The sequence below is a fragment of the Esox lucius genome, chromosome 22 (genome assembly GCF_011004845.1).
Source record: "Esox lucius isolate fEsoLuc1 chromosome 22, fEsoLuc1.pri, whole genome shotgun sequence".
Classification (NCBI taxonomy): Eukaryota; Metazoa; Chordata; class Actinopteri; order Esociformes; family Esocidae; genus Esox; species Esox lucius.
The window spans coordinates 14,412,195-14,424,472 of NC_047590.1; the positions used below are offsets into that span (position 1 = coordinate 14,412,195).

At 43.2% G+C, this 12,278-nt stretch overlaps 1 protein-coding gene across 1 annotated transcript in view; it reads right to left on the bottom strand.

The window, feature by feature from the left end:
• LOC105023182 overlaps positions 1 to 12,278 on the bottom strand; it is a 41,069-nt gene that overhangs the window by 1,966 nt on the left and 26,825 nt on the right. The window contains exons 2-6 of the mRNA XM_034289805.1: positions 6,363 to 6,430; positions 6,180 to 6,244; positions 5,864 to 5,994; positions 4,576 to 4,736; positions 3,311 to 3,506 (exon numbers count right to left, since the gene is read on the bottom strand). Of these exons, the coding sequence (XP_034145696.1) occupies positions 3,311 to 3,506; positions 4,576 to 4,736; positions 5,864 to 5,974 (468 nt within the window). The 5' untranslated portion in view covers positions 5,975 to 5,994; positions 6,180 to 6,244; positions 6,363 to 6,430. The remainder of the gene's footprint in view (positions 1 to 3,310; positions 3,507 to 4,575; positions 4,737 to 5,863; positions 5,995 to 6,179; positions 6,245 to 6,362; positions 6,431 to 12,278) is intronic.

The following is a 12,278-nucleotide window of genomic DNA, read 5'->3' on the forward strand; positions in this document are numbered from 1 at the left end:
CATCACTGGCCTGATGTTGATAAAACCTGGGTGAAGGATTTGTCTTGCCATCGATATGCAGCATTGAAAGAGTTTAATGATAATTGAGGAATGGATGTAGAGTAATGTAGAGTCATCATGAATTTAAATGCACTTGTGTAAATTGGGTCAGTCCTCTATTCTGATAAGGAGTCTGAAAACGAGTTAAACAGGTTCTATGCTCGCTTTGACAGGGACAACAAAGAGCAACCATTAAAGCTGAACTATCTCCGGATGCCCCCCCCCCCCCCAGCCTGTTCACCACAGAATTGTTGTCAGCACTGGGCAGGGTGAATGCATGCAAGGCTGCTGGTCCTGATGGCGTCCCCAGGCATGTGCTCAGAGCATGTGCTGGGCAGCTGGCTGAGGTCTTTACTGACATTTTCAACCTCCCACTAGCCCAGTCGGTGGTCCCAACGTGCTTCAAGACCGCAACCATTGTGCCGGTGCTGAAGCAGTCATCTGGTTCTAGCCTGAATGAAGTTCGACCTGTCGCACTCACCCCCACGATCATGAAGTGATTTGAAAGACTAGTTCCGGCCCACCTTAAGTCCTGCCTCTCCCCAACACTGGATCCCTACCAGTTTGCCTACCGATTGAACAGGTCTACAGGACGCCATCTCCACAGCTTTACATTCTGCCCTGACCCACCTGGACAAAACCAAAACCTATGTGAGAATGCTGTTCATAGACTTTAGCTCAGCATTCAACATGGTCGTCTAGGCTAGTCAACAAACGCCATGACCTGGGGATCAGCTCCTCTCTCTGCAACTGGACTCTGGACTTCCTAACCAACAGATCCCAGTCTGTCAGGTTAGACAACCTCACCTCCTCCACCCTGATCCTGAATACTGGTGTTCCACAAGGCTGTGTGCTGAGCCCCCTCCTGTACGCCCTCTTCACCCACGACTGTGCTCCTGAACACAGCTCCAACACCATCGTCAAGTTCACAAACGACACCACGGTGGTGGGCCTGATCAGGTGACAATGAGTCAGCCTACAGGGTCGAGGTCAGGTGCCTGGCGGCGTGGTGCGCTGACAACAACCTGGCCCTCAACGCAATGAAAACCAAGGAGCTCATTTTGGATTACAGGAAATCTAAAGGCTGCAGCATCACCCCAGTCCTCTTCGATGGTACTGAGGTGGAGCGTGTGTCCAGCTTCCAATTCCTGGGTGTCCACATCTCCGAGGACCTCTCATGGACCCTCAACACCTCAGCCCTGGTCAAAAAGGCGAGGCAGTGCCTGTACTTCTTGAGGAGGTTGAAAAAGGCCCACCTGTCTTCCAAGATCCTTGTGAACTTTTATCGCTGCACAATCAAGAGACTTCTGACTAAACGCACCACAGTGTGGTTTTGTGGTTGCGCCGTAGACGGCCGGAAGGCCCTGCAACGGGTGGTGAAAACCGCCCAGCACATCACTGGTGCCCAGCTCCCAGCCCCCAGGGAGTGCAGTACCATCAAAGACCCTTCACACCCAGGTAACAAACTGTGTGCCCTCCTACCATCAGGCAGGCGGTACAGGTATCTCCGTTCTCACACCAGCAGGCTCAGGAACAGTTTATTTCCATCTGCTGTAACCCTGCTGAACTCTGTGACCCATCACTGACCATACCCATACCCGTAGTACACCCTTCGTCCTGCTGGACTCAGTCACTGCCTTACAAAGTCTGATAAGGACGTTTTCAGTTGGCCGCAGGTACGTGTCATTGCTGCTATTCCTGTACTTTACACATGCCGACTTGCCCCTTAAACTTGCCCTCATTGCACATTTAGATCTGCCACTGTACTTGCATTTTCAGTTGTTAGAGGTACATGTCTACCTTGGGAACCTCATTTCTGCGATCCCTGCATTTCAGTTGCACATGCTACCTTACTCCTTCAATTTGCCTCGATTGCAAATTCAGTATGCCATTGAGAACTGCCACTTGTACCCACACAACTATTTATCCCACTGGTAACTTACATTATACTTGTACATTTTCTGCCCTCCTCTATTTGCTTCCACTGCACATTTAGAATTGCCATATGTAATGCATTTGCATTAATTGCACATCTATACATTCCACTTTTACATACATATACTTAATACTTGTAAATGTTCTGCCCTCTTCTATTTGCACATCTGGTTAAACATAAACTGCATTTTGTTGTACTGTACTTGTTCAATGACAATAAAGTTGAAGCTGATCTAATCTATTCACACATCATCAAGCGAACTAGCCTATGTTTACAGGGTTGGATCAGTTGTCTATATTAATGGATGCCAAAGGCAGCCAGTTATCCCCAAAAATTTGAATAAAATATTATAACAAAGATTATATAAATGTATCATTCTGTTTCTAGTTTTCATAATTGACCTATAATTAGCATTTGGCTATTTTTCTCCAGAAGAGCGATCATCCAATGGAGCGAAAAAGCACAACGTGTGTGTGTGTGTGTATGTATGTATGTATGTGTGTACAGATAAAAATTACAGACCTCTACATACAAAAGGAAAACCTGCAAAATCGTCAATGTATCAAATACTTGTTCTCCCCACTGTATATGTATGTATGTATGTATATGTATGTATGTATGTATGTATGTGTATGTATGTGTGTGTATGTGTATGTATGTATGCATGTATGTGTATGTATGTATGTATGTATATGTATGTAAGTATGTGTGTATTTTTGTATGTATGTATGTATGTGTATGTATGTATGTATCTATGTATGTGTATATGTGTATGTATGTATGTGTATGTATGTATGTAAGTATGTGTATATGTGTATGTGTATGTATGTATGTATGTATGTATGTATGTATGTATGTATGTGTATGTATGTATGTATGTATGTATGAATGTATGTATGTATGTATGTATGTGTGTATATGTGTATGTATATATGTATGTATGTATGCATGTATGTGTATGTATGTATGTATGTATGTATGTATGTGTATGTATGTATGTATGTATGTATGTATGTATGTATGTATGTATGTGTATGTATGTATGTATGTGTATGTATGTATGTATGTATGTATGTATGTATGTGTATGTATGTATGTATGTACGTGTATGTATGTATGAATGTATGTATGTATGTATGTATGTGTGTATGTATGTATGAATGTATGTATGTATGTATGTATGTAAAGAGAGGTGGCAAGAAGGGGGAAGGAAACCTTCTACTACTAACTAATTCACATCTCCACAACTGCTAACATAGGAGAGAGGAAAGAGGATTTAGGATGGACTTTTACCCAATTGAGAAAATCTGACCCCTCAGTGGATTGGTATCTGACCTTTTGACAGATGTCACTGAGATCCTGGGAGTGTTGTCTGCAGCATAGCTGACCAGTGCCAGACACCCACTGGGCTTCAACACCCTGTCTGCCTCCCTGGAGGAACTGTGGACGGTCAAACCAGTGGGCTGCATTCATGGAAGTGACTAAATGAACCCCACCGTCGCTGAACGGTAGCTCCTCTGCAGGACACAGCCTGCAGGGTTAAGGAGAGGTGAGAGTCATGTCTCAACACTGATTAGATTGATACATATGTTGGTTACACAATCTTTCCAAGTTATATTTGTTGCAAGGAAAACAACAGGTGTTATGGTCACTTTTCTACATTGCAAGACATTTACAACTTGTAGTGTCCCAGCCACTGTGCTTCAACACTGTTGTTGCTTGCTCCTTGGGGTTTCAGGCCGGGTGTTTTGTAAATGCACTTTGTGACATCTGCTTTTGTAAAAAAAGGCTTCGTAAATACATTCTATTGATAGTGTTATTGAGGTTTCAAAAGCATTCAGAGGTTTGTCTTTGAAATGTTCCGCTTCGAGATATCAGGCATACATAAAACATACTTTGTTTAAACTGTGTGTGTATGTTTAAACATGTTGTAACAAAGCAGGATAAACAAGTTAGCCAGTTGATTTTGATATAAAAAAACAGAAGTGGCCATGTTTTCTGAATCAATTCCACAGCCAAAATTAAATGTGATTTAATTGTTAGAACATGTCAGTGTCAAGCTTATCTTTCTAAATAATTTGAAGTGAATTCATAATATTTTGGCCAGTTCGCGTGTAACTCCTAAATCCATCTTGTCAGTTTACCCCTCAAAGGCTTGAACTTCTTTTGCATTCATAACCAGTTAGGAAGGTGGGACTTTCCAAATACAGCAGGAAATAATCCACTTGAACGCCCTTCCGACTGGTAGTAACATGCTGAAAATGTGTCTATTTAATTGTATTAATAAAAAAATAATAATAAAAGGCATACAATTGCAAGAGGACAGTAGAGCACAGAATCACATAAAGAGCATAAAATAAATATGAATACTAATAAATAAACATTGAGGGAAATAAACATAAATTGAATCACACTATAGAGTAAAAATGTAATCTGTTCTTTTATTTCATAGTTGACTAAGCGAATCAACTTTCATCAATAAATTCAAAGCATTTGAATTTCAAAGCAACTTTTATTCATGAATTTACAACTGTTGGATGCGAACTGCCTGTTAAATCACAACAAAGTATATGGATCCTGAAACACCTCCCCTTTCTCACCTGTAGGAGATATTCGGGGCTTTGCAATTGGCCAGAGCCACCTCCAGTTGGGCAGGGCTGATGTCTGTCCCAACCACCTGGGTGAAGTGAGGGGCCAATAGAACTGTCCCTTGCCCAGAACCACAGCCTACATCCACAGCAAGGTCAAATGGGATCCCTTTCTGACAGGAAAATAACACCACGTTAGTGTTATTGACAGTTACATAAACTATTCTCCTGTCTGTAAACAAATTATAGGAAAAATATTTTTTGTGGTATTTACCACACAAGACAAAAATCATAATTTGATCACCCCACCAACTACGTAATATCTAATACTTTGGAAGCAGGTCTGGGTTTGGGTTAGCATGTTGGGGCTGCCCCTTGCTTCACCCACATGCTGACCTCAAATCTCACCTACTAAGAAAACAACATTGAAAACAACAGTAGCATTACCATGTCAGTCATTTAACAGACCCTCTTATCCAGATACATTTACAAAAGCAATTAGGATTAAATGTCTTGCTCAAGGGCGCAATGACAGAGTTTTGTAACCTTGCCTTCTTTGGAATTCTAACAAAAAATATTTTAGTTACTGGTCTTATACACCAAATTTGAAACTGACACAGCAATCGATGAATATACCTAGCAGTATGTTTGTTGAACACTAAAATTTGTTAACAAGTGTGATAACTGTACTTTTAGTCTATGGTTGAAGCAGCTTGTTGGCCATCACCCAATCAACGTTTCTCAAGAAGCTTAAAACACATGAATGTATCCATCTGGTATTTACAACTGTTGAATTCCCTCCTCCCACTTGGTTATGGATGTTGCTCTGTAGTAGTTATGTACTAGTTTACAATTTTATTCATTTAGCAGATGTGCTTATCCAGCGCAACTTAGGGTTAATGCATTCAAATGTATTTGCTTACAGACGTAGCAAGTGCATTTCCCCTCAATGAATAAATTATCAGCAAAGTCTGTGCTAGTAGAAAAAAAGTATATGCTTCACTAGAGACTGTGATGTAATATTTAAGACACTCTTTGAAGAGAGCGCTTCAGACATTTTTGGAAGATGGTAAGGGACACATTCTAGAATCAGGGGAAAGCAGTTCCACCTCGGTGCCAGGATGGTAAAGAGCTATGCCCTCATGGACGTGGTAATACCAGCTGCCCAGAGGTGGGCAACATAACAGTAAGTGCCTGAAAAATAGTTCAGTACATAGGGCAAAGGTCTATGCAAACTATATTTAGTCAATTCTGTTACCTCTGCAGAAAGACAAACACACACACACACACAGGCCCCTACCTTTTTTTCCAGGAACCCCAGTATCTCTTCAGTTACTTCCATCGGTGGGGACACCCTGTACTTCAGATACGCGGAGGAGTGCTTTTTGCCCTCAAAGTGGCGGTGAGCCATGTTGTTGTGCTTCTGCCGTGCTGAGTTAGAGTGAGGACCAAGAATGCTGTCAGACAGAGACGTTTGTTGACCACCTTCTTACTCCCAAAGTGGATTTCTCCCTTCACAGATTTCGAAATGTAATGAAATGAGGTAAGCCGCACACTCTGCCTAGGACCTGGTGAATGAGTTTACACCTCAGGAGATAGATGCTATTGGCACGTACCCTCTAATTCAATCAATTGAAGGAAAAGCACACTGAAATTGCCTTTTTTTTTGGCGCAGTTCCTCCTGAGGACAGAAGAGGTCAGTATTAGACACAGTATGCCATAGAAGCTGGGGTTTCTGCTTGGATTGAAAGGAGAGGAGTCAGTTTAGAGCACAGAGATGGACAGAGGCTTCTAGGTACCTAAAGGCTGTGGTAGCGCTGTTGAGGTCTTCGGCAATTGTATTGTAGTCAATTTGGTTGGTCTTTCTCTTGGTTAAAGAAAGATAACATGATTGTATCTGGAAACATCAGTTGGGAACAGCCAATGACAAGAGTAAAAATCTTCTTTAATCTTCTGGGCAACCGGCTATCTGAAATCTATTGTCCAGATCAAGTTACTGAAAAGGTTACTGAAAAATACAGACATTGTATGCATTATGCAATGCATGACAGTGATTATTTATGTAATATTAAGGAAATATAGCCTACCCACTATAAACACTTACAATGCCACAGCTACCATGCGTTTTTAATGTAACTGGTTTACAACAGGTCCCATTTAAGATATTGCCAAATCGCTCCATTGTGATAGGGTCTCTATGACATCAGGCTATCTAGTGTTCTATTATCTATGGGTGTTACACCACATGGAGCCAACAGACTTCTCACGTAATCAGATCATGCTTTACAGATTCAGTCCAGTCATATACATTTCAACAGAACACAATTCTCCCATTGTCCGTAACGGTAGACTTGGTTTTCGCTGTACATGGTGAGAGAGAGTTTGAGATGTTACATTTCTGAAAGAGGCATTCCTGTGACAGTGACTGCAGATGCTCATTGTGATAATGGCGCATGGGGGTATGGGAATGTGACAAGTGTGAAGAGGAAGGAGACACTCGGTCAGGCTGATGCTTGCGTGGGCCTGTGGAGGGGGTGTGGCTAATTCAAAACCACCACAAACATTTGCAGGCCAGTCTTTGCAGGCCAGTCTCTATCGACAATAAATTGCATTGAGAAACAGAAGACACGACCTCCTCTCGTGAAATGTAGGTGTTTCAGAAAGGAATCGCGGCATTTCCTCACAAGCCTATAATACAATTACACAGATGAACTCAGTTCGCTGTGGATCGTCAGCACTTTTTCCCCGGACTTTCTTCTTCCCAGTTGGTATTTGACTCAGAGCGCTATCGTCAGAGAACTTAATGATAGAAACGGTTTGTGGCGGCCAGTCTAATTAAAACAGTTTGCCCAGATTCTGCTGCCAGATTCAGACAGATGATTAAGGGGAGTTGCAGGTTGTGTGTGGTGTGTGTGTGTGTGTGTGTGTGTGTCTGACGCAGTGACCTTTTCCTCTGACCTGGGGTAAGGGCAGCGTCCTTGTTATCCTCCTAGGTTTAATTACCCGTCACCGCGTCCGAACGGCAATCAGAGAGGAATCTGAGTTTCCTGCGGTCATGTGACTGGATCAATGCCCTTCAGGGAGTCACCAGGAGAGTAAAACAGGGACCTCATTTCTCACACACACTCAGACGTGTGCACGGACACGCTTTCGTAATCACGCAGACACACCAACACACACACACACACACTCGCTGAACAGATAAGGGTTTACATTCTCAAATGAACATTAACGTATTGATCAGAATCACCTCTTTTTTTGCTCCCGATAAGTGCATTTACAGATACCCAGAGTTGCTAGAGGTGGACGACACACGGATTACGCGCGACCCCTAATGAGCAAACTCCACCGATACTGCTGACTGAACCAATGAAGCGTGATGTGAAGTCCTCTGATGTTTCCCACTAAGCCGGATCACTCATTAGCGCACAACGGGGAAAACAGAAACAAGCAGTATCATATTGAACATGTTCAGGTCAGTGTGTTCCCTCCATTTCAGCTCATTAGCTTATCTTTTGCCCAACATTGGTACATAAATGTGCACGGACATATAGCTGTACGCATAGTGAGGCCAATCATTTCTGCTATCGCCCCTGGCCTTCTCTGAGATGACTACACCCAACTGATGCTCAGGGACAGCGTGATGCTAATGGGTCACGTTGTCCCGTTCAGCCCAAAAGCTGTGGCCAAAAATTGATCCAAAGGGTTATTTTTACAGAAGTCCCTATTTTAACACTCTGCATACTGCTTGGAATTAAGTGAGCGTCTGATTAGACATTGATTTCCCTTAATGCCAATCTATTTATTCAAGGTGGGAGCAAGAGGTTACTCAGAAACCAGCAGATAATTGTTCAGTGTTATGTAGGCCTAGACAGACATAGGATTTCCAAAACCACTGTCTGTACTACCTAAAGGGCTTTTTAATGTTAATGTCCAAATGCAGAATCGGTAACCAAGCAAGTAGCGGGAATTGATCTGGCGTGAACGGCTCACCAACTGGTAACAAGGTAAGAGTCGACATGTTCTCCCCAGCAGTCTTGCCATACACCAAACATCACTTCAATCGTCTCTTTTTCCCCCCATCAGATCTAATAATTAACTTCAACAAAGACTTTAAATCAGCGTGATTCCATAACTGTTTTCATTTGTGTTTAATATAACAATGTCACACCCTCAATTCAGCTGGTACAACTATGCATAGGAGTAATAAAATACATTGAACAAAATTATAAATGCAACACTTGTTTTTACCCCCATTTATCATGAGCTGAAATCAAAGGTCTAAGACTTTCTCTATGTACACAAAAGGCCTATTTGCCTCAAATATTGCCTCACAAATCTGTCTAAATCTGTGTTAGTGAGCATATCTTTGCCGAGATAATCCATCAACTTCACAGGTGTGGCATATCAAGATACTGATTAGACAGCATGATTATTGCACAGGTGTGCCTTAGGCTGGCCACAATAAAAGGCCACTCTAAAATGTGCTGTTCTATCACACAGCACAATGCCACAGATGTCGCAAGTTTTGAGGGAGCGTGCAATTGGCATGCTGACTGCAGGAATGTCCACCAGAGTATACAATAAAGATGCAAAAGAGCCAAAGATGCAAAAACTCAGAAAATTGTGATTCCAAAATAGACTTTAATGAAGATTCGAATAAGCCAAGTTGGTCTGCAGAACAACTGCCTTTCCAGCCTCAGACACCACCTGGCAGTCCCATTATGACACCACCTGGCAGTCCCATTATGCTAATTCTTTGGGCGGATTTTCTTCGATCCGCCACCATCATTTCTTATCATTCTGGAATTCCCCCAACAAACCATTGTTGTTAAATATTGGTGGTGCAGGCCTTGAACACCCCATAAAGTAACAGGGCCGTCAGGCATCCAATGGATGAATGACTTCCAATGTAGGACACATACAATATATATATATATAGGTGATTATGTAGGACACACATTGAACATTGATGATTATACAGATTACCATACTGATTAGTTGTATGAGTTTGATTAATATACTTGATACATTCATTGATTACATGATTGTATATATGCAAAATCTCCAATATTGCCCGTGAATTGAATGTTCATTTCTCAACCATAAGCCGTCTCCAAAGGCGTCTCAGAGAATTTGGCAGTACATCCAACCGGCCTAACAACCGCAGACCACGTGTAACCACACCAGCCCAGGACCTCCACATCCAGCATCTTCACCTCCAAGATCGTCTGAGACCAGCCACCCGGACAGCTGCTGCAACAATCGGTTTGCATAACCAAAGAATTTCTGCACAAACTGTCAGAAACCGTCTCAGGGAAGCTCATCTGCATGCTCGTCGTCCTCATCGGGGCCTCGACCTGACTGCAGTTCGTCGTCGTAACCGACTTGAGTGGGCAAATGCTCACATTCGATGGCGTCTCTTCAGGGATGAATCCCGGTTTTCACTGTACATGGCAGATGGCAGACAGCGTGTATGGCGTTGTGTGGGTGAGCTGATGTTTGCTGATGTCAACGTTGTGGATCGAGTGGCCCATGGTGGCGGTGGGGTTATGGTATGGGCAGGCGTGTGTTATGGACAACGAACACAGGTGCATTTTGAATGCACAGAAATATCGTGATGAGATCCTGAGGCTCATTGTGGATCTGGATCGGCGTATACAACAGCGTGTTCCCGGTCCTGCCAATATCTAGCAACTTGGCACAGCCATTGAAGAGGAGTGGACCAACATTCCACAGGCCATAATCAACAACCTGATCAACTCTATGCGAAGGAGGTGTTACACTGCGTGAGGCAAATGGTGGTCACGCCAGATACTGACTGGTTTTTGGACTCCCTGGACCCCCCCAATCCAGTGAAACTGCACATTTTAGAGTGGCCTTTTATTGTGGCCTGCCTAAAACACACCTGTGCAATAATCATGCTGCCTAATCTGCATCTTGATATGCCACACCTGTGAGGTAGCTACCTCTGATTTGTGCGTATCATCCCAAACTGTAATCCACAGAAAGAAACCTAAATAAAGATAATTTGACACTGACACCTAAATGTGGCCAGACACGTGAAATCTGTCAGTCTGGCCCATGAACTACCTGTAGGAAGCTGCTTAGGTAATAGGTTTTACACTGCAACAGACTAAAATGTATTCCATTGATTCATTTGGCATTTCTTTCAGCTTCAACGTCAATAAACACCACCACTGCTGTCATACCAGCCGTGTAGTATAAAGCCATTATTAAAACAAGCGGAGAGTTGATCTTTTCACCCGGCGCTTCTACAAAATCCTTTCCCTCCTCCCTTGTCCACCGCAGGTTGCCATGACGATCGCTGGTAGTCACAGCAACGTGGGGGCAGACTCAGAGTGTTCCGTGAGGCTGGATGAGGAGAGCGTCTCTGAGAACTCCTCATGTGCAGGCCGTGACTACAAAGATCAACTGCATATCCTTGGACAGGGATATACACTGTAACCTATTATAAAGCCAGGCTTTCCTCCTGTTGAGACGCAATGAGTTACAAGCAAAGAAGGTGCGAATGCGCGCATATCATGTCCGCAAATATAGTGAGAAATATAAACCCCCACACACACACACATATAGACACACACATCCCCACACCAGCCCTGGCCCAGCTCAATAACATAGAAGGGAAGACACTGATACCACTACTGGGAAATGGAGTCTAATCATAGCTAACCCACCCCATCTGCTACCAACATACAAAGATGATGGTTTCCTCTCAGACCGGGGCCGTTGTTATATCACCGAGCTCACTGCTGCCCAGCGTTTAGTGACTGTTACCGTATTTTACTTGACAGGTACCAATTGGTGAAGTGGTTGAACGCAGCAGGCTGATCCCACATTTGTCCATCATGGCATGAAAACAAGTTCAGGTGTTGTAATCTGATCGGAAGTCTGACTAGCCACAGGACAGTTGGGTTGGACTGCACGACCAGAAGGATCCCCAGATATATCGGCAGTTACAGCTCAGTAGTTGTCAAGAGGACCCGTGTCACGTGACATGAAGAACGGCCTCATTGTTTGAGGGCAAAAATGCGTGCTTCTTTGAAGTGATAAATGAGACATCACCAGCTCACTTCATGGTATTTACATTGGCAACATTTCACAGCGTTTGCCAAGTTCAACATGCCTCCAATGCTAGTGCTCACGCTCATAAAGCATTTCAGAGGACATTCGCCAATTTAGTACGTGATGGCTCGTCTCCATGCAACATGAAGTATTAGGGATCTAAACGACTGAAAGGATTCTTAGATCAACACTTCTGCGCCGAGATGCTTAGTGAATAAGGTCCCAGATTGTCTGAGCTGGTCCTCTCTGGTTCTACCATCCTACCACAAGGAGGCAGTACGAGTAAAGCCAAGCATGGTGTTGCATCAAGCCAAGAAGAAAGAAGCAGACCAAGCTTGTTATCCAACATTTCATGAGGGAGAAGATGAGCAAGAAAGAGGGGAAGAGAGAGAGAGAGAGAGAGAGAGAGAGAGAGAGAGAGAAAGATTCACTAAAACATTTTTCGTATCTAGAATCGTAAAGTGCTGTTTAGCTGTCACCATCACAGAAGCATTTGAATAAATCTTTTGGATCCAAGTAGAGACCTTTCCAAAAAAAAAAAACATTCTAAGAGTGTAAAAGCTTAAAAAATGGACAGAGGGGGTGGGGAGAGGAAGATGAGAGAGGATGAGAGATGCTGACCCAGGTTT